The 24,098-nt window shown below is 48.1% G+C and overlaps 2 protein-coding genes across 6 annotated transcripts in view; one reads left to right on the forward strand and one right to left on the reverse strand.

Annotated features, from left to right (window-relative positions):
• Nde1 (nudE neurodevelopment protein 1) overlaps nucleotides 1-10,017 on the forward strand; it is a 31,251-nt gene extending 21,234 nt beyond the window's left edge. The window contains exons 5-9 of one of the 2 annotated variants that reach the window (XM_021209481.2): nucleotides 512-648; nucleotides 2,803-2,982; nucleotides 5,306-5,397; nucleotides 7,193-7,338; nucleotides 8,796-10,017. In XM_021209481.2, coding sequence (XP_021065140.1) covers nucleotides 512-648; nucleotides 2,803-2,982; nucleotides 5,306-5,397; nucleotides 7,193-7,338; nucleotides 8,796-8,889 — 649 coding nt within the window. In that variant the 3' untranslated portion in view covers nucleotides 8,890-10,017. Of the gene's footprint in view, nucleotides 1-511; nucleotides 649-2,802; nucleotides 2,983-5,305; nucleotides 5,398-7,192; nucleotides 7,339-8,686 lie in introns of both variants that reach the window. The other variant, XM_029544891.1, reaches the window with a different exon arrangement.
• A 1,412-nt stretch (nucleotides 10,018-11,429) lies between these two features.
• The window catches only part of Myh11 (myosin heavy chain 11), a 99,569-nt gene continuing 86,900 nt past the window's right edge, over nucleotides 11,430-24,098 (reverse strand). For 2 of the 4 annotated variants that reach the window (XM_021209056.1, XM_021209055.2), the window contains 11 exons: nucleotides 22,866-23,078; nucleotides 22,442-22,654; nucleotides 22,036-22,197; nucleotides 21,540-21,668; nucleotides 21,232-21,320; nucleotides 20,014-20,137; nucleotides 18,958-19,166; nucleotides 17,892-18,000; nucleotides 17,615-17,787; nucleotides 15,012-15,050; nucleotides 11,430-12,073 (listed from right to left, as the gene is read on the reverse strand). In XM_021209056.1, the coding sequence (XP_021064715.1) occupies nucleotides 15,020-15,050; nucleotides 17,615-17,787; nucleotides 17,892-18,000; nucleotides 18,958-19,166; nucleotides 20,014-20,137; nucleotides 21,232-21,320; nucleotides 21,540-21,668; nucleotides 22,036-22,197; nucleotides 22,442-22,654; nucleotides 22,866-23,078 (1,452 nt within the window). In that variant the 3' untranslated portion in view covers nucleotides 11,430-12,073; nucleotides 15,012-15,019. The remainder of the gene's footprint in view (nucleotides 12,074-15,011; nucleotides 15,051-17,614; nucleotides 17,788-17,891; nucleotides 18,001-18,957; nucleotides 19,167-20,013; nucleotides 20,138-21,231; nucleotides 21,321-21,539; nucleotides 21,669-22,035; nucleotides 22,198-22,441; nucleotides 22,655-22,865; nucleotides 23,079-24,098) is intronic. The other 2 variants (XM_021209054.1, XM_021209053.2) reach the window with 1 other exon arrangement.

Consider the following 24,098-nt stretch of genomic DNA (forward strand, 5'->3'; position numbering starts at 1 on the left):
CTTATTCCGTATACCCAGCTTTTTATGTGGGTGTTGGGGACCTCAAGTCATGCTCAAGCGCTTTAGTGACTGCAGTATCACTTTAAAGTCACTAAGATTAATGCTGGTCTCTCCTCTATCTCTGCCTCGATCTCGGTCTCTCTTTCTGTGTGCGTGTGTCCATCCGTCCTTGTCCATGTCTGTGCTGGACTGTTCTGAATGTTAGTTAGCATTCCTAGACAAGCTGGGGCTGGTTGCTGTCAATGACTGGGTGGAGCATGTGGCCCCAATGGGCAAGGCTTTGGTCATCTTAGGTTTCCACTGATGTGGAAATTATCAGACTTGACCCTCAAGACCCTGGTGCATCATCTTAGCCCTGATGACTATTTTGTAGGTAAGGAGCCTGAGGCCCAGGAGGCCCTGTGATACTTAGAACCATTCAGGTACCTCTGCTGTCACATCATACAGGTCTTTAGGCACTGACAGATGCTGCCATTGCTATTTTGGGTAACTGTGTGCTTCTTCTACCCAGAGCCACAATCATGTCCCTGGAAGACTTTGAGCAGCGTTTGAATCAAGCCATTGAAAGAAATGCCTTCCTAGAGAGTGAGCTGGATGAGAAGGAGAATCTTCTAGAATCTGTTCAGAGGCTGAAGGATGAAGCCCGAGGTCAGAGGCTTTCCCTGTTTCTCCCTGCATGGTGCTTCTCCATCTAAGACAACATCTGCCCTTGGCCTTGCCAAGCACTGCCTTTCCAGGGAGTCTGGAGCTGTTGTGTACATAGGCCAGTCTTGGAGAGGCTGAGGGGCAGCTCTGCGTAAACGATAGCCGGGGTGGGTGTTCTGGATTGTCAGCAGTTCTCGGGGGCTACTGGAATGGCTGTCAGACACCTCACGTGTGTCTGCAGGAAAAGTCTTGGGGTTCACAAATTCTGTCTTTGTTCATGGGCTTTGCCTCCTTAGTTCAGAATTGTTTCCTCAGAGAACGTTCCCACACGTGCCAGACAGGCTGGAGTCCTGGCAGAAGCACAGGAGTTTCTTGGGGAGAAAAATGCCATTGTATTGTTGGCCAGTTTTTGGCTGCTATGCCAGGCATGGGGTTCTTAGACCAATGGGGCCTTCATTGGTAAGCCATCCTAGCTGCATTCTTAAGAGAGTTTATTCCAAGTCCTAGTTTCTTGTTGGTTTCTTTGTGTAACTGTCCTGGCTGTCCTGGAACTTGCTCTGTAGACCAGGCTGACCTTGAATTTACAGAGGTCCACTTGCCTCTATCTCCTGAGTGCTGGGATTAAAGGTGCAAGCCCTTCATTCTTTTTAAATAAGAAGTTAAATTTGATATCAAACGGTGTAGTCAGTAGATAGGGTTTAAAAAGCAGTGGTCAAGTTTAAATAGTTTTAGGTTTCAGAGCCTGTTGAATTCCATTAGAAGTGCTCAGTGGGCCTGGGCATGGGGCACACCTGTAAGCCCTGCATTTTGAAGGAGGATCAACATATCATCCTTGACCGTATAGCAAGTTCACGATCAGCTGGGCTACAAAGACCACATCTTAAAACAAACCAACAAATAACAACAAAGCCTTAGCTAGAAGAGATTCTCAGGTGATTGATAAAGCCTAAGCAAGCATCACAAAGTTTAAAGAACTCGGCACATACGGCCCAAAACATTGCAGATAAGAACTATTGTCCTCTTCAACCTGTGCCATTAGTAATGAAGATACCAGCAAACCACAGGCATTTATTTTATGGAGTGTTAAACAGTTATTAAAATGAGTGGGCATTGGTAGATATGTTGTCATGGGAAAGATGGCAGACCCTTCATGGGAGGGGAGGGGATTAGTTGCTGACAGGCCAGTCCACCTGCTAATGATTCCTAAAGTGATTTGTACAGTACTGAGTAAGAGTTTCCAACAGAGGTGAGCTGTGAGGAGGAGATCTGGAAGGTTAGGTGACTGTGGACACTTGGGATCCCAGCGCTCAGGAGGCTCTGAGATGATCTAGTGTTTGACTTCAGCCTGGATGCATAGCAAAAAGGCAGTCAGTTGCTGAGGCCCGCTTGCAGCTCTGCAGAGGTCTGCCCCGTTTTCTGACTTGCTCGTCCTTGTCCCTTCCATCTCCTGTCATCCTGGCCAAGGCCCGGGCATGCTGGGCTCCTTACTCTTTCTCTGAAGCTCTCCACCATTCCCTTGCACTGCCCTGACTCAAAAGCTGTGGCTTTCTCTCTTCCTTTCCTTTTAACTCCGTCTGGTAGCTGCTGAGATTTCAAGCCTGCCTGCTTAGGGTGTTCCCTTTAAACTTTAATAAAATTGTCTTTGAGCTTCACCAAACAGCAAACACAGAAACGCACACGTGCGCGTGCACACGCGCGCGCACACACACACATACGTACACACACACACACACACACACAAACACACATATACACACACATACACACATGCGCATGTGCACATGCACACACACATACACACACACACACACACACACACACATGCATGCACACACACAAAAACAAAAACCAAAACTTGGTTATGTGTTCCAAACAGAAGAGAACCGGGGGGAAGCAAGTTTTCACTTAGGGTTCTGTCCATACCACAGTGTTGCGATCTTTTTTAACAGTTATGTTAACAAATATGTTCAAGCTATAGTTCTTAGGTTCCTTTGTATTTTATGCAGAAGAGTGTGTAGTTTGCATAACTATTAAGGAGAGAACGTGGTGTCCTTCCATTGAGGGTTTCCAGAGTGATTTCTTGGTTGTACACTCCTATTTTGGCTGCATCCTCATCCAAAAGCAAGGACTCCCATTCTGGACCCTTTCCCTGTACAGATCTGCGGCAGGAATTGGCTGTGCAGCAGAAGCAAGACAAGCCCCGGACACCCATGCCAGGCTCAGGGCAAGCCAAAAGGACAGACATGGCCGTGCAGGCTACAGGCTCTGTACCATCTACTCCAGTAGCTCACCGAGGACCTAGCTCTGGTTTGAACACACCAGGAATGTTCAGGCGTGGTAAGGAGGTGGGGCAGAGGGAAGCTTTTCTTTGATTTAAAGAGTTTGCCCTTATGCCACTGTGGTGGTACAATTGACCCTAGTACTCAAGAGGCAGAGGCAGGTGGAGCCTGTGAATTCAAGGCCAGCCTGGTCTACAGAGTGAGTTCCAGGGCTTCCAGTACTATGTAGAAAGACCATGCCTAGGGAGGGAGGGAGAGAAGGAAAGAAAGAAGGAAGGAAGAAAGTTAAAAAGAGAAAGAAATAAACAGTTTGCCCTGATAAGAACCTAATGTGGGTCCTCGGGGAGGTGGCTTGGGTCTGGCTTAGTTAGGGAGTATTGTGGGAACGCTCAGTAGGGCAGGCTGTTGAGATTTATAATAGGAGGACATAGCAGATCCTGTGAAAAAGAATAGAAACTGTCTAGAAGGGCAGCAACCTCTGCCACAGAGGGCAGAAATCTGAAGGTCTAAATGTTACATGCAAAAGTCAAAATCATCATGGATTGAGCATGGTGGTACATAGTTGTAATCCCAGTGTTCTGGAGGCTGGGGTTGTAATTAAAAATTCAAGGCTAGTCTCTTGAACTGTGTGTTAGTTAGGATTTTACTGCTGTGAACAGACACCATGACCAAGGCAAGTCTTATAAAGGACAACATTTAATTTGGCCTGGCTTACAGGTTCAGAGGTTCAGTCCATTATCATCAAGGTGGGAGCATGGCAGCATCCAGGCAGGCATGGTGCAGGAGGAGCTGAGAAGTCTGCATTTTCATCTGGAGGCTGCTAGCAGAATACTGACTTCCAGGTGGTTAGGGTGAGGGTCTTAAAGCCCACACCCACAGTGACACGCCTACTCCAACAAGGCCACACCTCCTAATAGTGCCACTCCCTGGGCCAAGCATTTAAAACCATCACAAACTGGTCTACTTAGTGAGAGCCTGTCTTACAAATCAGTAAATATTTATGAGGGGGAGGGACTGTCCAACAGTAGGTCTATCTGGAAATGTGCCCAGTGTAATTGTTATAGTTCTGCCCCCAGCCTCTTGACTGATTTAGGCCACCAAAGGCAAATAGACAATTATTGAATGTTCATTGTATGCTAGATAGTCTTTGCAACACTTCATATTAGGACCTCACAGAGCTATCTTCACAAGCCTACCCTACAAATCTTTCAGGTGTGTTCACCAATGTCCCCGAAGTCACCTCGCAGAGAAGTGGCAGAGTTGAGGTTCTCAGCCAGACAGGCTGGTCCCCGGGCATAAGCCTCAGCTCACACTGTGAACCTTGGTGATTAAGACTGTTGTGGCTTCTGGTTCCAGTCCAGAGCAGTTCCCTGTGTTTTGGGACTCACCTGGTGTGTCTGTTATTGTTTACTATTAATTACTTAGTTACGTAGTTTACTAGTGCTGTGAAAAGATACTATGACCAAGCAACTCTTAGAAAAGAAAGCACTTGCCTGGAGACTTAGAGTCCATTATCATCATGACAAAGAACCTGGAATGGCAGGCATGGTGCTCAAGAAGTAGCTGAGCTACATCCTGATCCACAAGTCCAGACAGACACTGGGCCTGGCATGGGCTTTTGAAACCTCAAAGCCCACCCCCAGTGACACACTTCCTCCATCAAGGCCACCCTTACTCCAATAAACCTCCCAATCCTTATAATCCTTTCAAACAGTTCACTCTTTGGTGGCAAACATTCAAATATATGAGCCTGTTGGGGCAGTTCATATTCAAGCCACCACATTTTAGGCTTAGATGAGTTAGTCGCTCAGTCTTAGCTCATCTTAGTGAGTTGTACCAGCTGTGTTGTGGGGTAGTTGTCATGGTTTATGTGTGCAAGTTAGGTTTGGTAGTGAGTACCTTTTACCCACTGAGTCATCACTGGCTGTGAGAAATGCTGCTTTTCGTGTGGATTGCTTAGCTGGCTGTGGTGATGAAAGAATATAATCCTAACACCCAGCAAAAAGACTGCCAGTGTAAGCCCAGCAGACATAGAGGGACCCTGGCTCTCCCTCCCCAAAATGTTGCTTTTTTATCACTGTGTATGTATTTATCCTGATCACTATATTAACAAGGTATATGGAACTCTTAGATATAACTTTGTTTGGTTTAAAAAGATTAACCTGTTTTTTAAAAATTAGATGTTTAAGATAATCTTATCAAGGACTCAAAACATAAACTGGTAGTTTCTTGGTGTGTTGTCCAATTAATTCCTTACTGAAATAAGATGGTAATCAGAATCAAAGGGAAGGTGTCATCCCCACAGCCACAGTTTGAGTGTAGTGACATTAGGACACAGACCTGAGAATCCTGTGACCCATTCCTGCTTCTTGCACATTCAGGTCTGGACAGCTCCACCAGTGGGACCCCACTCACACCTGCAGCCCGGATATCAGCCCTAAACATCGTTGGGGACCTGCTTCGGAAAGTTGGGGTAAGTCTGGGCCTTTGTAGCGTCTTTTGTCTGAAGGTTTGTCTAGACATGGGCCCTCTCTTCACTTCACAGAGACCTCCTAAATGGTAAATGCGGCTAGTTCATCTATGCCTCGGAGCATCTCCAGCTCATTCCGTAGGAGTTTCATTGTGGAGAGGCCCTGTGTTCAGAATCCAAGTCTCCTTTTCCCTTTCAGGCATCTTTCATTTTTCCTCCAAGTAATTTTGGATAGTAGGGTGGTGTCAGTGTCTGTATCGCTGTCTGTCTTTCATGATTGGGCCTCGTCCTGTAGCCCAGGCCTTCCTTACTCAGACAGCAGCCTCCTGCCTCACAGTCTCCCAGATTCTGAGATGATAGTTATCGACTACCATGCCCTAGCTGTTACTTCTTAATTGAAAAAATCCCAGGGCCATTTAAAAGTGAGTTAGTCCTTCTTCTCCTCCTCCTCCTCCTCCTCCTCCTCCTCCTCCTCTTCCTCTTCCTCCTCCTCCTCCCCCTCATCCGCATCCTCCTCCTCCTCCTCCTCCTCCTCCTCCTCCTCCTCCTCCTCTTCTTCTTCCCCCTCCTCCTCCTCTTCCTCCTTCCTCCCCCCCTCTCTCCCTCCCTCTCCCTCTCTCGTAGAACATCTTAAGAATGGAGAGCAAAGGCCTTGACCTTTCTGCTTTATGTTAATTACCAGAAGGGTCCACAGGATTCAATGAAGCAACAGAATTCTTTGTATTTGCACTTTCATTTTTAGAAATAAAGGGCCATTTACCATGTCCAGAGGCAGAAAGAGAACACACACTCATACACACACGCACACGCGCACACACACGCACACGTGCGCGCGCACACACACACACACACACACACACACAGGGTCTGCTTGCATGCACAGGTCTGTAGGTCTGTGGATATTTAGGTTTATTTACTCCAAGTTCAAGGCCTTGTTTGAACCTCTCTTCAAGTTTAATGAGGTGAACAATTCCAAAAGTTGTTATTCTCGTTAGTATTTGCTGAGGGTAGTTCTTGTTGTGTTTTTGTTGTTTTCTGTTTGATACAGGGTCCTTCTATGTAGCCTAGGCTGGGCTGGAATGTACAGTAATTCTCCTTCCTCGGCCCTTTGAGTGCTGGGATTATAGGTTTGTACCACCTTGCCTAGCTCATAGTTCACTAGGTGGAGTTAATTTTCTGGAACTCTTCTGGATATTTTAGATGGGTAGCTTTCAGTACTTGTAGATGCACTGAGTTCCATTGGAGCCACAGTTAGATTGTTTTCACTGTTGTGGCCCCCATGCTCTGTTGGGTTTGTTGTTTGTTTTGTTGTTTGGTGGTAGTGGTGGTGTTTTGTTTGTTGTTGTTGTTTAAGGTGGTTTCTCTTTGTGTAACCCTGGCTTCCCTGGAGCTCACAGAGCTCACTATGTTGTCCAGGCTGGCCTCGGACTCTCAAAGCTCTTCTTGCCCTCCTGAATGCTGAGATCAAAGGTGTATGCCACCATACACAGTGGCTCTCATACTTTTGTGTTCCTGGATTTTTTTCCCCTCTTTGAGGGGTGGGGAAGGGTATGATAGGAACAGGGTCACATAGCCCAGCTGCTCTCAAATTTGCTATGTAGCTGAAGAGAACTTTTAACTTCTGACCCTCCCGTCTCTACCTCCCAAGTATTGGGGTTGCAGGTATGCTAGACCTAGTTTATGTGCCACTGGGGATCAAACCCTGGACTTCCTGCACAGTTGGCAAATGCCCTCCAAGCTGGCTACTTCTCCAGCCTTTTGTCTGTAACTTGACTGACGAACGTCAATTTCTTTTCAGGCCCTGGAGTCCAAACTAGCATCATGCAGGAACTTCATATATGATCAGTCCCCAAGCCGGACAAGTGGGCCAACCTCAGGACGAGGAACCAAAAACAGAGATGGTGTTGACAGAAGGCCAGGCGGCACCAGTGTGGGCGACAAAGGGTCAGTACCTTTGATACTGTCTGTCAGGACATACCAGGCTGCTCTAGATCAGACAGTAGCCCCAGCCTGACCCAGTCTCTGGTTTTAAGGCTGGAGGATTATTTCAGCAAACCTTAGCCTTCCTTTTCATGAGACAGAGACTCCCTCGGTAGCCCAGGCTGACCTTGAATAAGCCTCTCTCCTGAGGGCAAATAAGACGATATCTGAATTTGGGCAGGAAGACAAGTCGAGGGTTGTGTATGTGATGTGATTTGGGCTGTGAGGAGGCCCTGTCCAAATCCCTTGTTTGGGAGTTGCACTTCCCCAAGAACATTTTGTGAGTTGGGATACACTAGGTACTTGTATATGTGGAGGCCCAAGGTCAACTTTAAGTGGTGCTCCCCAGGGGTCAACAGAGTCTTGATGGCATGGAACTCACCAAGTATGCTACTAAGTCCCAGGGACCCACTTGCCTCTGCTCTCTTCAGTGCTGAGATCAAAAGCATGAGCCATCATGCCTGGCTTTTTACTTGGGTATTGGGGATCAAACTCGGGTCCTGATGCTGTGAGGCAAGTACTTTTGCCACCTGAGCCATCTCCAAGCCCTTAAATCTGTGCATCCTTCAAGAATCAGTCCAGCCAGACCAGATTCTCAAAACCAGAGGCTTGCAGCTGCCTCTGGATCTAAGAGTTCACTGAAAGGAGTCTGCATTGCCCTGGGCCCCAGGCCATGTCAGTGTGATAGTCATGAGGCAAATGCAGGAGGGAAATGGATTGATCCAAGGTACACACTTAGCTTCTGGACCTTTAAACACAGATCTTTAGATGTATCTATTTTTGAGACCAGGCCTCACTGTGTCTACCTGGCAGGTAGGGGGACTTGAAGAACCTGGGGTATACTGCCTGTCTTCGCTCCTTGTATGCTGGGATTAAAGGCATACATACCACCATGCCCAGGCAAAATTTTTATTTAAAATAATTTTTTTCAATTATATTTATTGGGTGTGTGTGCACAGATACACAAGTGTGTTTCCCATAGTGCACACATGAAGGTCAGAGGACAACTTGCAAAAGTCAGTTCTTTCCTTCTACTGTGTGGATTCTGGGATTGTTAGGCTAAGCAACAAGCGTCTTTACCTGTCGAGCCATCTCTTCAGCCTAAAAAAAAAAAGATTTTTTTGTTTTTTTGTTTTGTTTTGTTTTAATTCAAGGAGCTGGGAATGTCGCCTAGTAGCAAGTCCCTGCATTCAACTCTCAGTACTCCCCAAGAAGTAGATGCTTTCGTGGGGTCTTCTGAGATTGGGAACTTGTGCGGTAGCCTTGGGAATCAGGAAGCCAGATGGCCAGTGTTGTTTTCTTCGTTTCACAGGAGAGAAAATTGAGACCCTGTGAGACTTGTTCCGCTCTTGACTTTCACTCTTAGAACCTTGGGGGCCCGTGCTGTCTCATCCGTTAAATGTGATTTGCTCTGTCTGAAGGTCAGGAAAACGCTTGGAGTTTGGGAAGCCAGCCTCAGAGCCAGCATCACCAGCGCTACCATCCGCCCAGGGTGTGGTCAAGCTTTTGCTTTAGGACCAGAGAGAACTGCGCCCTTCCCTGTCTTCCCTACTTTATAGTCGGCTTTTAGTCGCTTTATTTTCCAGGTAGTTTGAGAAATAAGAGCCAGCACCACCAGCATTCACTTTGTGCTGTGCAGCCTAAGCTGACTAAGTCTGTTGGTGGTGGACTTGGCCTCACTCCTATGATGTGGCTCAGTCCCTAGCAGTGTGTGTCACCGAGATGAGCGCGCGCGCGCACACACACACACACACACACACCACTCCGGACCAGGCAGCTCTAAAGTATGATGCCATTGGCTAACTAGAGTTTTAATGGCCTCCAGTGGTGTTTGGAATATGTATAATCTTCAGAGAAGGACTAAAGCCCAGCTGAGGAGCTCTCTGCAGCCTACTTCCAGCTGAAGCTGTCTTCTGGAACATTCTCCTGGTGCTTTTGCAGCATGATTAAATTGTATCTAGGACTGGGAGATTACAGAGGTAAAAAAAAGGCTCTTTTAAACTATGGTCATGCACCTTTGACATTTCAACACTGTCTGCCTCCTAAGTCAGTAGGAGACTATCCTCTATTGATAAACCCTGACTGATGTCTTTCTTGAGTCCCCTTCCCTGATGTTGGGGTGGCATGTGCATTGCCCTGGCCTTTGTTACACCATCCCTAAGAACAGAACTTCATCCAGCCAGCTGGGCTTCATCCAGATACCATAGAGCAACCAGAGTGATAAAGCAAGAGATGGAGCTCGCCGCCAGACGCGCCCTTGGGATGCGGAAAAACCAGCACAGGCTCTGCAATGCCAGCTTGTCTCTCATCTCTGGGGTGTAGCGCTGCCTCACACGTCAGTCCACAATGAGAAAAGCACACTAATACCAGAGCTTGCCACCCTTCACTGGCTACTAACTTATTTTCTAGTTGATTTGTAAAACTGGCCTAGAGTTGGGCCTAGAACTTTGTGTGTGCTACTGACATTCACAAGGTGGCTTCAAGCTGCTGGCTGTTCTCCTTAGACATCATAACCTGGGGAAAGATGGACTTTATTTTTTATAAGAAATAAAATCAAATCAAAAGAAATGCCTGCTCAATAGATGTGTGTCCTTCCATGTCTGTGCACAAGGCCATAAAGTTTGTTTTTAACCAAGTAATAAAATAATAGAACCAAAAAGTGTTTTGTGTATTGTATATGTAGTAGTTTGTGTGGATTTGGAGAAACAGGTGCACACATGTATGGGAATCATATCAATATCTGGTATTTCCCTCAGTTGTATGTGTGGTGTATGTAAGTAAGTGTGCACATGTATGTACAGAGATTGATGTTTAGTGTCTTGCCCCCCCTTTTTTATTCCATTCGTTTATATCTCATGATACCCCACTTCCCAGTTACCCCTCCACAACCACCCCCACCCCTGTCTCACAGCCTCCATCTCCTCCCTCCCCTCTGCCTTTTTGAGGGTGCTGTCTTCTTTCCACCTCAGTTTTAAGCCTGTATCCACCCATTAGGTTAGGCTGTCCTCCAGGGTGGGGTTACAGAAGTGTGCCGCCATGCCCAGCTTTTATATGGGTTCTGTGGATCTGAACTGAGGGCCTCATACTTGAAGCAAGCACCTTGCACACTGAATCTGATTTTTAAAAATCTCTATTGAAGTCAGCTTTTCAGCAGTGATGTCGGGGAAATGTTTGTCATTCCAGCTATAGCAGCATTCGGCAGGGGATTGGCTTTTCAGTTTTTCCTATCTTTTTTTAATCTGTTGAGTCAGGCTTTAGGAAAGTTTGCGTGGCTAGAACTTTTGCCAAGCATGTCTCCCTGTCTCCCTTAAGCACTAAAGTTGGAGAATTAAAGGGCCCTGGCCTGCTTCTGTAGGGTCTTCATGCTAAGAACACTTTCTTAAATGGTGGCTGGGGGTAGGGTGAGATAGCCTTGGAGTTATGGCCAGCCCTGCCTCCGCCTTCCAAGCTGATTATAGACATGGGCTACCATGTCCTAAGTGGTTTCTGCTTGTTTTTAATGGTTTTGCACATTTTGTTTGAAGATGAATGTGTTATAGAGGCAGATGTGGTCTACAAATCTGAAATATTTAAGTCCATTATTTGTGCATGAGCGTATATGCCACAACACTCATGTAGTGGTCAGAGTACAACTAACTTTATGTGAATTCCAAGGATCAAACTCGGGTCATCAGGCCTGCACTTAGTGAGGTACAGTACTCACTACTGTAGGTAGTGAGCAGCAGCCCTAAAGACTGCACGTCTGGCTTTTATAGCGGTGTTCTGCTGGAAGCCCTCTGCTAGGCAAAAATACTGTATTGCAATTTAAACAGATGAAAGAAACTTCATACTTAAAATATTGGTTGAATGTGCTGTCCTCAAAAGGCTTGAGTCCAGAAGTACCTAGGACTATGTGTTTTGGGGATATGGTGGTCTTTGTGCAGCTTGGAGACAGGGCCCAGTTCTAAATACAGAAATCATTTGGGCTTCATGTACACTTACTTGTAGTGGGATCACTGAGAGGATTAAATGAGATTGCCCAAGACAACAACAGCTGGACAGAAGAGCCAACTCCATTCTCGTGACTTACAACCTTTTATTAGTGAAAGTGTCCATGGGTGCAAATCAGAGTGTGGTCTCTCTGCTCGGCTCTGGGAGCAGTGTGTTTTAATTCAGATGACTAAAAAAGTCACTTGGGCAAAGTGAACTGTGTCTGAGGTGTGGCAGGCAGGAAAGGGAAGGGGATTTTCAAACGGGCTTTCCTCCCAATCTGGAAGGTCAGGCAGGGCAGGGAATGGTTGGGAGTGGGTTGGGGGCTATGGCCCCCATTCATGTAACTTCCTCATTTCATGTAAACAAAGTTGCTGGTGACTGGCTCCTGACCTGCACGGCTTATTTGGATTTTCTCTGATAGCCCATCTGAGAACTTGAATTTACACCCTTTGTGCAGGGCTGTGGTTGACTCCGGGTGAGGGGTGGAGTGATGTCTGTGACTTGAGAACGAATGGAGACAAGTGCTAAGCAGTCTGCTGGGCTCTGCTGTCGTTTCGTGTTCTGTTTTCCCTGACATGGTGTCCAATCCTGGATTTATTCACTGGCTTTGGTTCCATTGAAGTCTGAGTCCCGAGCGTCCATTTCTTCTTCAGAACCATCTGTGTTTTCAATAACTCTACGGCCCCCAGTCCTTCTGGAAGGAACAAATGAAGCCTCGTTTCCTCTCCTATGGGTTTGAAACAGAAAATACACTTGTCTTTAGTAAGAAAATCTCCCAGTGATTGGAAGAAGCGAGATCAAACACAACATGCAACATGAATGAGTCGCAAACAAATTCAGGGTGAGTCCCAGCCAGTCTTAAAAGTCTGGGTGGTTCTATTCATTTGGCATGGGATTATTGGTTTTAAAATATTAAAATAGGATTCTGGTCTGCCTTGGGTTGGGTTGGGAAGAGAAAAAGGCCGATACAGGTGTAGGGTAGCGCACAGGCCTGGTGTCAATCAGGTAGAAGTTTGTAAAATTATAGATAAAACAGCAGGCCTAGTGCTATTTTATCTATAATTTCTTTCCCGGGAATAAAAAAGGCATGATTTTATGTTTTCAAAGCGGAGAGGGAGAGTTTCTCAGAGGACAAGCCTTAGTTGAAGGGTGACACAGCGCCATCTGCTGGTTTGGAGCTCCCTGCTCTGAGATTTCCCCCATGGTAGAGAGATGGTATCTAACTTGAGTGTATTTTCTTCAACATGGTCACATAAGGCAGAACACAAAGTAGATGCTCAAATGAATAGTTGGAAAATTGTTAATCTGAGGTACATTTTTGTTCTAGTGGGCAGGAAAGCCCTGAATCTTCACTACTCCAGCCATCAGCCTCTGCATGTCCCATCCTGGCTATCCAAGTGGTTGATTTTACTGGAAGTGCTAGATATGTAGCATGCAGCCTTGGGCAAGAGAGGAAAGTAGACAGAAGGGGGGACAGGTCAGTTTACTTGTAGCTAGCATTTGCTATCACGAAAGGTTATGTGGATTTTCAGTGACCTAACACATGATCTTGTTGGGTCGGCACAGCCCTATTTGACCTGAATGTGAATACAGGTGGTAACATATTTTAGTACAGTTAAGAAAACCAACATTGGGTAACAAAAGCAACTTGCTAGCCATACAGAGGCCGGAGGGAGAAGCCATGATGGTGTGCCCACCCACTGACCCATTCTTTTCCCCAAAGGAACACAGGTAATACAGAGCAGGTAGGGGAACTCCCTCTGTAAACATTTTGGGGTTTTCTCAAGATATAGCCATCAAGAATAAATACTTAAACTTGTAGCCACTCCCAGAATAAGACACTGGGGGCAGCTTCAGAGGGCCATTTCAGAAGGGCTTCTTCTCTTGAGAGGGTGAAGGGCCTGGGCTGTGGTATAGAGGGATAACAGTCAGTGCCCCTCTCCTCATGGCTACACTTTGGCTTCTGCACCCAGTGGGTGGTGTCCTGGGGGCTAGAAAGGGTGTCTAAGTCTACATCGAGGCTCTAGATACTTTTTGCCTTTTGGAACAGTTTATATTTGTTGATTCAAAGGGTTTGTCCCTAGATTTCAGAAACAAATCATAACCCTATTCGTCAAGAGACCACAGGGGCGTTGTTCCAGCTCAGGGATCACTGTTGGAGGAAGTAGCTCTAACTCCAAGCCAAAAGGCTGATACCAACTCTCAGTTACAGGGCTCCTAACAAAGGTTTGTGTTAAAAACCTCCAGGGTCTCATTCTGGAAAAGTGTGGATCTTTCCAAACACTAATAACCTAGTTTATTCTAAGTGCTGTGAGAAGTCTCCCCAGGGGATCAGACTTTGTTTCCTGCTGACTGGGGGCTCCTCCGATCCCCCTTGCATCCTTGGGGATGCTCTCTGCAAGACCTCAGTTAGTTTAAAGTACTTGACAGCAAGAGCGAAGTTGAAATTCTACAAAGAATAGCTACAAGCAAGGATGTCCTTGAGCTCAGCGTGAGGTACTGGGAACTCCACCGAGCCATCGTTACCTGGATACAGTATGGGGGAATAAAAGTGCTTAAAATCCCAGAGAAGCAGAAGCCCCCTTTTGACAAGGGCCCCGTGTGCTTTGAGTTCATTCTCCTGTTTTCGGACATGTGCAAGCCCATGAGGCCTCCAGAAAAAGTTCCTACAGGTAGTGTCCAATTCCCACCCTCATGCACTGAAGATACAGTAAGCAGTGAGCCCCAGTTCAAGCTGTGTGAAGCCCTGGCATCTGTGCTGGGGCAGGGAGTGCTCAAGTCCTTTGACAGGACAGGCTTAACCATGAGTAGATGAGTTTCTGGGCTGTGGTCACTGTGGTCCTGGGTTATTTTATTCTGGATTCGTGACCCAGTCAGTTAGAAACCATGTTCATTCTTTAGGGGCGTGTACAAAGAGTAAGATGCCATATGTACTCCGTGAGGTATCAACCTCACGACACCGATGAGAGTCTTGACAGTGTAAGAATGGCTCCACATGCAGGTAAGAATATTCCCAGCCAAAGCACAGTTGGTAATGTGCTTGTTTACCATGCACGAAGCCCTGGGTTCCGTCCTCAGAATCACTTAAAAGAGTATAGCAGTACACACCTGTTATTGTAGCACTTGGGAGGCAGAAACAGGAAGATTTGTAGCTCAAGGCCAAACTGAGCTACATGAGACGCTGTCTCAACAACAAACCAAACCAAAATAACAAAACTCCAACATGCAGTATTTTTAAATTTCATGGAGATGTGATCAGAGTGTTTTGCTAGAAGCCATGTTTGACAGAATGCCAGAGGGAGGGACAATGACTTAAGGGATTAGGTCTGCTTACATTCCCAGCTCTGAACTAAGCCAAGCCTTTAGATCTGGGGGGGTGGGGCGAGTGTCTTGCAAGGACTTGGAAAGGGGAAGACACAGGAAAGGGGTGCAGGGCACAGAGGGATGGGGACAAGGAAGGGGTGCTGGGCACAGGAATGGAGGCAAGGAATGGGTGCAGGGCACAGAGGGATGGGGACACGAAGGAAGAGGTGCAGGGCACAGAGGGATGGGGACAAAGGAAGGGGTGCTAGATACAGAGGGATGGGGACAAATGAAGAGGTGCTGGGTACAGAGATATAAGGACAGTGTGACACACGAGCTGTAAAGCTGGAGGCACAAGGTACCTGGTGGCTCACTGCGAAGTTTCCTGTGGGGGGGGCCCTCTGAAACAGAGAGAGTCCCCAGAGGTTACCATCCACACTTGGGAAGGAGCCAGTTAACTATGTTAAGAGCACTAGCTTCAATCGAGTAATGAAAGGTACTTCTCAGTCAACATGAACCAGAGAGCCAGCCTGGAGAAGTTGACACTTTAAATAAGGACAGGCACCATTTAAACGTCCTCCTGAGTCACTTGAGAAACACTTAGAAGTTCCATTGCATAAAGGTAAAGAGACATCTAAAAGATAAAACCAGTCTGAAAGATCTGTGTTAGACCAGAATGCATGTGTGTGGGTGTCGTCTTCATGAACATTGCCTACCGTGTATTTTTCAGACAGGGTCTCACTGGCCTAGAGTTCACTAATAGGACTATGCTAGCTGGTCAGAAGTCCCAGGAATTCTCCTGTTTCTGCCACCCCAGAATTGGGGGTACAAAAATGTGCCACCATGCCCAGCTTGCTTACTGGATTAAATTTGGGTCCTTGTGCTCAAAAACAAGCCCTTTAACCAAGTGAGCCACTGTCCTAGCTTGGTCTCTGTGACCTTTGGTGGCAGCTAAGTGAGAGGTGATGGGCAACATGGGAAATGCTTGTGGCATTTACCTGGCCAGCAGCACTAAAACTTGCTCATTGATTTCTCGTCTTTTGTCAGGGTTTGCCAACCTCACACAGCTCTAGTGTATGAGTTCATGTTTCTGTGGCCCTAGACTTAGAGAATATAGTACATACTGGCCCCTCAAAAGGATTTGGTTCTATCTTGGCCTGTACCACCTTAAGTCGCGTATGTGGGGTAGAACCCACAGAGATGATCGATACAATCTCAAAAAGGCATTAAGCATAAGAGAGACCTCAGATAGCTGAGGTGACTACCCTCCAACAGAGGGCACAAGCCCCACTTTCTTCAGGCCATTGTGGAAATGGGTCCTGCGCACTGAGCTCTCAGTGCTGGAACAGCTCTTATATTCCTACTAGTCTGGAGAAATTGAAAAGGATGGTTTCTAGCCTGTTGAGTAGGACCCAACCACACATTGTCGTCTTGAGGGATAGGAGGCTCCCTTCAAGATGGATCACGTTAGAAGTAGAAAGATGAAAAAGGGACCAAGATGGAGCCTGGGCAGTCCAGTGCATGGTGGGTTTGCCCGGGCAGTCCAGTGTATGGTGGGTTTTTGATAGAGAATGATGGGCAGTCAGATGAGTGGGCCCTGTAAAGCCCAGAAAAAGTGTGTATCCAACAAGAGGTCCTGTGATGGTCACTCTACCGAAGGCTATTGTAGACCATGGTATGACCTAAAGAAGGGTGATTGATGCTACCCAAACATTGTGTGTGGACAGGGGTGGCAGAGGAGCAGGGCTAGAGTTTCTCACTCAATGGAATAACTGAAGAAGAGTGAGACAGTGCCCAGGCACATGCTGGGCATGTGAAGTAGATGTAGACCAGGTTTAACAAGGTCTTGACTCTTCCCCGTAGCTCAGCACAGATGTCAGGGTAGGTGTAGGGGAAAGCTGGTGTGCATTTCATGGTCATTCCTGCTTTCCAGTTAAAACAGAAGTGAGGACATCAGTGGGGAGTGAGATGGAGATGAGAGATCACTTATTGGGGTGATTTCAGTGGTTATCAGAACACTCAGAATGGAAGCAGCAGTTGGGGAATATTATCTGGCTTATTTGTGTCTCGGCTGTGCAGAAGGTATTAAGTTAAGGCCGGACTGGGTACCAGCCAAATGAAGGCAGCAAAACAAGAGGAGAGAGGGCTTTGGGTTGCTGAGGAGATGTACAGGGGCAGGTGAAGGTTGACCATGAGGAACTTGGGGCCGCTGGGGAAGGAAATGGGAAGGGAGCAAACAGCACAGAGCTAGACAGGTAGCTCCAATGTGAGGATGCCCACAGTACAGTTGGAGTCTAGAGTTTCTCGTCACATCCCAGAGTATCGCAAGATCAAGGGACAGAAAGCGAGTCTCATGGGATATGAATCTCACAGAAAACAGTAGAGTGAAGAGAGGCTGGAAGACCAGAATGTCCAGAATGACAGGGTACAGAGAGGGAGGCAGCCCTGAGCAAGAGGACCAAACCTAGTCCCCACAATAGTGTGGGCAGAGCATCTTCAGGAGGGGCCACCTGGCAACTTCTAGAGACATTTGTAGTTGTCACAATGCTGGGTAGATGGGCCTGCTAAACACCTGCCATGCACAGCCCAGCCCAGCCCTACCTGACACACAGCAGTGTGCAAACCTGAAAGGGAAGGTTCAGAGAAGGATAAGAAGAAAGGGTTGGTAGTCGTCCATCCTGCAATGGACAACAGACTTCAAGAGATGGCATCTTCCTCCACCTCCTCCACACAGGAGAGAGTGGGACATATGGGTTAAAGGATACGACATGAGTTTCTCAGAGGTTGTGCCCTGCTCAGCTCTATGCCTGCTCCAATGCTGGACTAATGAAAATGTTCAGTGAATCACAAAGGTGGGAGGATGTTAAAGGCGTTGTTGAGTACAAGGATGCAGGGGGACTGATGCATAGGTTCAGGACAGGCACCCTATGCTGCTGAGGCCCTTCCAGCTACCTTGGCTCCTCACCTGAGTTTGCTCTTGAGGGCGTTCACCTCACGGCCCATGGCCTCATTGCTCTCGGTGGCCTCATCTAGTTCCCGCTGCAGCTTCCTGCGGTTGGCGTTGATGCGCTGGGACTCCTCCTCCGCTTCTTCCAGCTGCCTCTTGAGCTGCTTGACCTTGGTGTTTCCTTTCTCTGCCTGCCAAGGACAGGACAGCGTGTCAGCAAAGGTCAGCAGCGTAAGGGGTCGTGAAGCACCAGGTGAGACCAGGACAGCCAGGAAGAGGCACCGACTGTGGCTACCTGCTCCTTGTACTGCTCTGCCATCTTGCGTTCATCCTCCACCTGCAGCAGGACCTCCTTTAGCTTCTTGTCCTTTTGCTTCAGTGACTTGGTGGCTGCCTGTTTTTCTCTGTCATGGGGAGGAAAGAGAGGTGGTTTCCAATTGAGATGGCATTCTTGTAATTGGCATGTTCACCAAGACATGGCATCCCAGGTTCCTTGTGCCCCAGATTCAAGAGCCATCCCAAGAATCAGCCAGATGTAGAATAAAGAAAGTTGGCACAATTGTAGAACCTTTGTGATGTGGCCTAGCTAGCAGGATGGGTCAACGGAGGAGGGACTTAAAGGTGATATTTGCCTCTGATTCAGCCCAAACTCTCTGACGCCTGATTCATCAAGATGGGAGACGCAGCAGCTATAGGTGCTGACCCCAAACCAAGCTGCTCCACTGTGCCTTTCCCACATGATGGACTAGAAACTGTGAGGCAAAACAAACCCTTCCTATCTTAAGTTACTTCTGTCGAGTGGTTGGTTACAACAATGAGAAAAGTAACTGATACATTCAGCATAAGCCACTCCATGGTGACAAACGAGATGGTTGAAGTTGGGGATGACAAGGAAGGAAGGACAGAGAGTCGTGGGTTTTTATTGTTCTTGTTTTTGTTTTTTTGAAGTAATACAAATGATCATATATATATATATCTATCTCATCTGGAAAGGGGGTGTAAGTAGCACAGAGTCTTTAAAACATTAGGTTGCAAAGATGCAGTAACCATGACCAGGCAGGGGAGCCTTCCTGTGTCTGTGGCCTAGTGGTGGGCCTTTCATGTCCCTAGTGGCAGGGGGGGCTAAGAAAAGCCTGGGAGATCCCACAAAGACTGGCTCATGTCTAGAGGACCACCACCATTCTAACAACAACTAACATTTTGAGGGGTTGCTCTTAGCCAGAGGCAGGCTCAGTACATCCTTGCCCTGTGGCCATAGTCACACACTCCACTGTCATGCTCTAGACCATGAGGCTCTTAGGGTGATTCCCCAAGTGTTCCTTCCTGGACTCCAGAAAGCTGGAACTCTGGAGCCTCCATACCTGGCCTCCTGTTCGACCTGCTCCTCCAGCTGTGCAATCTTGGCCTCCAGCGCTGCAACAGTGGACTTGAGCTTGGCTTTGACAGCACCTTCTACCTCCTGCAACTTGCTTCGCAGTTCCTTGTTCTGGCGCTCCAGCTGTTGCCGTGCGCTCTCATTCTTCTGAGCCGTGCTGCGTTCTGTGGCCAGCTCATTGCTCAGTTGCTCAGCCTGGGGAAGAGAAATGGCCACGAGGCAGAAGGCATACCACAAGGTGGAGCTCAGAACAAATCTACCACCATTGTTCCCTAAGGCCAGAGCACCTGCTTCCTCTCTTGTTTTCTACCCATTCGGTGTCATCTCCAGACTAGGCTCAGAAGCCTCCTGTGTCACCTAGACTGGGCCAGAAATCTGTTCTGTTCTGCCCATGCTCCCTAGCCCAGACCCTGAGGGGCTACAGGATGGTCCCTGGTACCCATCACCGAGATGCTCAGGAAGCTTCCACTCCATAGTGGCACCAAGGACTCTTGGGACTGGGCAAAGAGCAGCAAGGAACAGTGCCGTTCACCATGGCCATGTGGCGGAGTAAGCAAGATGATGCTGGCTAACAGAAGACCCTGCGGGGGTCCATTTAGAGTTTTTTGATGACCACAGTTAGAAACAAGCATGACACACACAGACAAGGAGGAAGAAGGACCCGGTGCCTTATTTTTGGGTCTCCTCTCTTTCTCCTCAAGAGAAAGGTCTCCTGGAGCTAACACAAAGCATCCCTGTGGTGCATACTACTTAGCCAGTGCTGGGCTACACCTAGATCCTGTTTCAGGAAACCCAAGGCACTCTGCCCTTCCGGTGTGGGGGAATATGGTCAAGTGGTCTTGCCTCACCGTAGCCCTCAGGTGCTCATTTTGAGTCCAGTGGCTAAGTGCCCAACACAGGCATCCTGCATAGGGCAGAAGCAACTACCCAGAGCTAAAAGGTTAGGTAGGGTCAGGCTCCTTCCTGAGCCCTCTGAGTTAACTTAAATGGCTTGAGTAGGTGTTCCCTCCCTCTCCCTCACTCTAACCTCAGTATGTCCTACCTGCAGCGTGGCCTTGCGCACCCTGTCACTCATGGCCTCCATGTTGCCCTGCTCTTCCTCCAGCTCCTCCTCTAGTTGAGCAATCCTTGCCTCCAGGCGGCGCTTCTCATCCTGCAGTGTATTCCTAGAGGGAATGAAGTTGCTTTGGGGACCCATGGGCCTTCCCCAGTCTTAGGCCTCTCTCCCTGGAAAGGTGTTGTCTCAGGTGGCCCTCATTCTCTAACTGGGAAAACAAGCTCAAGGGAGACTAGAGTCACCCAAGGTCACCTGTATCATGGTTTGAATGGGAAATGTCCCTCACAAGCTCATGCGCTGGGGGCTCAGTTATCAGCTCTGGTAAATGACTAGGTTCTGAGGCTCTGGCTTAATAAGTGGATCAATTCTTTGGTGGCTTCAGAACATGATAGTACTTCTGGATGGTGAAAAGCAGTAAATGAAGGCTTGTTGGAAGAAGTTGGTCACAGGAGGGACAGGGACTTGTATCCTTGGGGTCTCCACCACCACTTCCTCCTCCTCTTCTTCTAATGTGATTTTTTTTTAAAAGATTCATTTATTTTATGTATATGAGTACACAGTAGCTGTCTTCAGACACACCAGAAGAGGGTTTCAGATTCCATTACAGATGGTTGTGAGCCACCATGTGGTTGCTGGGAATTGAACTCAGGACCTCTGGAAGAGCAGTCAGTGCTCTTAACCACTGAGCCATCTCTCCAGCTCCCCCCTCCACTCCCTTCTCAATTCACACTGTTTTCTGTCTACCTTGAAGTGAACAGCCTCTTCAGTGTGCACCCATTGCTATGATGCTCTGCACTAGCCTAAGGATCAGCGGAAGCCTTGGGCTGAATCCTCTGAAACCGTGAGTTAAAAATAAGGTTTCTCCTTTAAACATCTGTTGAGTATTTGAGCCATGACACAGCATCCTGCCAGGAAGAGGTGAGCTGGCACTCACACAGACCAGCATAGGCAAAGCCAGAATGGGGTGGGAACAATCAGCTCTGGCTCTCTTTGCCCCTGCCACTACTCACTCAGAATGAAGTGCCACATTTCCAGATCAGTAGGTGGAAAGACCCTGAGGTCAATTCTTTTCCCAGCCTGGGTCTCTCCTGCCAGGACTCAGTAAGCATTGGGTTTGCTATCATTGAAGTGGGGGGTTCTGGGGCCGCACTCAGTCTGGTTGTTCTCGCACCCCAAATCCAGTTGCCTCTTCTATATCCTTACCTTCCTGACAAGCTGCTAGCCAGCTCCTCAGCCAGCTCCTCCTTTTCCAGGTCAGCTTGCTTGCGAGCTCTCTCAGCTGCTGCCAGGTCCTGAAGCAGGAGAGAGAGAGGCTCTAGAGATCCTGCGGCTGCACAGCTGAAGTGCAGTCCCCCTTCTGAGCTCAGGGAGGCTCCCCCTGTGCCCTTTGTGTGAGGGAGGTCCACTCATTCAGAAAGAAGCCGACAGGAAGGAAGGAAATCTGGGTGCCTGGGCCTGAGGGTCCCACCATAGCACTGTGAGTGGCTGTCGCCAGCAGGGCAAGCCTATACCTCCTGGAGCTGCATGAGGTCTGCCTCCAGACTCTTGGCTTTCTTCTCATTCTCTTTTGAGGTGGCGAAGATCTCATCCCTGGAGGCACGGGCATCATCCAGCTCTCTTTGGAAGTCCTTCATCTGAGCCTGCACAAGCAAGGTCCACTTCACTCACCTGGCTCTGCACAGAGAGACTTACCAACTCCTTACCAGGCATGCCAACCCCTTGGAATTTCCAGTTTATCTTGGTGAATCCCTGGTACTTGGCTGGGCCCCAGGTCTCCAGTGGCAGAATATTCCATGTGAACTGAAGGGAGTGAACAAGAGCCCAGCAGCAGTGCCTCGCTCAGAAAACCAACCACCGGTAGCTAAATACCGGCACGGAGTCAGCCGCTAACCTACCCTCTGATAGAAGCAGGTTGCTTCCTGACGTCTCTACACTGATGCGCCAGGCCTGGGGAGCTGCCTCTTCTTCCACCTGCATTCCTTCCTCCCTCAACACAGCACCACCAACCTGCAGTTTTCGAAGCTGCTTGATGGCTTCCTCCCTCCCTTTGATGGCTGAGTCAGCTTGGAGCTCTAGGTCTTTTAGGTCCCCTTCCAGCTTCTTCTTAGCCGCTGCCGCCAGAGCCCTCTGCTTCCGTTCATCTTCCAGTTCTGTCTCATACTCATGCAGCTGCGCCAGGAAGAGGGGTACAAGCTACAAGGATGGCCCTCAGAGCCCTGGCTCACTCGGCCGCTCCCTGAGCTTCCCAGAGACTCGGCATAGCCTGATGTGTGTTGCTGGGAGTGGGGGGTGGGGGGTATGACCATTGTTTCCAGCGGGTAGGTTTTAGGGGTTGAATTTAGGTTATGAATCTTGGCAGCAAGTGGGGATGGAAGATGGGGATGTCCCCAGTCACAGGTGGGAGCTGGCTCACCTGCCGCTGTAGTTGCCTCCTCTTCTCCTCATTCTGTTCATCCCGAGCCTGAAGATCGCGTTCAAACTGGCCCTTGAGGGCCTGCATGTTGACTTCCAGCCGCAGCTTGGCATCCTCAGTGGCCTGCAGCTCATCCTCCAGCTCCTCCAGCTGGGTCTTCATCTCCTCCATCTGGGTCTCCAAGGCACGCTTAGACTTCTCTAGTTCATGTACCTGATTAGCAGAGGGAGCAGAGCCCTTGCTCAAGGGAGGCTTTACCCTCATGGAATAGAGGCTCATGAGGCCAGAGCAGTGGCTTTGGCCTCCAAGGTCTGACTTGGCCCAGGATTGCTCAGCCCCAGCTGCTGTCCCCTGGTTTCTCATGCCCATACCAGACTGATGTACCTTGCTGAGGTACCAGTTGGTGAGATGCAGAACTACTTACATTCTTGCCTACATCATCCTTGGAGCTGACCAGGTCTTCCATCTCAGCTTTGAGCATCTTGTTGGTCCTCTCCAGCTCTTCTTTGGCTTCCAGCGCTTCCTCCAGGGCCCGGGCTAGAGACAAAGCCTTTGTTTCCTTTTCCCTGGCTTCTGCTTCAGCTCGGTCTCTCTCATCTGCATACTTGGAGGAGATGTTCTTCTCCTCAGCTAACAACTGAAAGAACACAGAGCTCAGAGGGCGTACCCAGCATACCTGAGGCTCACCAAACTCCAGATGTGAAAAAAGGCCTGGTCACATTGAATGTGCCTAGTGGAAGTACAAGCAATTCAGATACACATGGAGGTCAGTTAGGATACTTTACTTTCTCACTGCCCATTGGGATAGCACATCCTGCTACCGAGGACAATGTGGCATTGAATTATTGAGGGGGGACGGCCACAGCATCTTTCTTACAAAGCTACCCCATGCACCATACTCAGGGTGTATGGTTATGCACATACTTGGATAAAAGTCAAAGACGACTGTTCCATCTTAACACAATTCTCATCTGATGGAGAAGAGAGCGGTGTGTTATAGACTGTGGCACCTAAACCTAGACTTGCAAAATGCAGCAGACAAAGGAGTACCAGGGACCCCCTAACACCACAGGTAACACCAAACCCCACAGAATATCAACAGGAAGGCAGCGGAAATCACTTCTGGCCCTCTAATGGAAAATGAGACCACGGTGGCAAATAGCCGTCCAGAGCAGAATGGCTGCTGAGAAAAAGAGCAACTGGGGTGTCCTGTACAAGCCCACATAGTGAGGCCAGTCAAGGGGTGCAGTAGCCCCTGAATCTCTAGTATTTGGGTTCACAGCACAATCTGTAAACTGAGTTTTAGAATTACCCTATATCGTGTGTAAATAAAATCAAGTTTAATAAGTATGGGTAGACCATATTAGAGATAGTATTTCGGAATTTGGGTCATAACAGGAACATTTATCAGAACAGTGTGACTGCACATTCGAAGGATGTGTTCATCACAGCATATGTAAATTTACCTCAAAGATAGAAAATAATAATGCTTAATATTAGTGTTTCAAGACAAAGTCTTGCTATGTAGCCTAGCTTTAAACTCATAATTTTCCACCTCATTTTCCTGAGACTCAGAATTTCAGGCCTGTGCCACCATGGCTTGAGGCAAAACTTTTTTTTTAAGTACAAGTCTTTATTTTTACATTTATTTACCTCT

This window comes from Mus pahari, chromosome 12 (genome assembly GCF_900095145.1).
Source record: "Mus pahari chromosome 12, PAHARI_EIJ_v1.1, whole genome shotgun sequence".
NCBI classification, from domain to species: domain Eukaryota; kingdom Metazoa; phylum Chordata; class Mammalia; order Rodentia; family Muridae; genus Mus; species Mus pahari.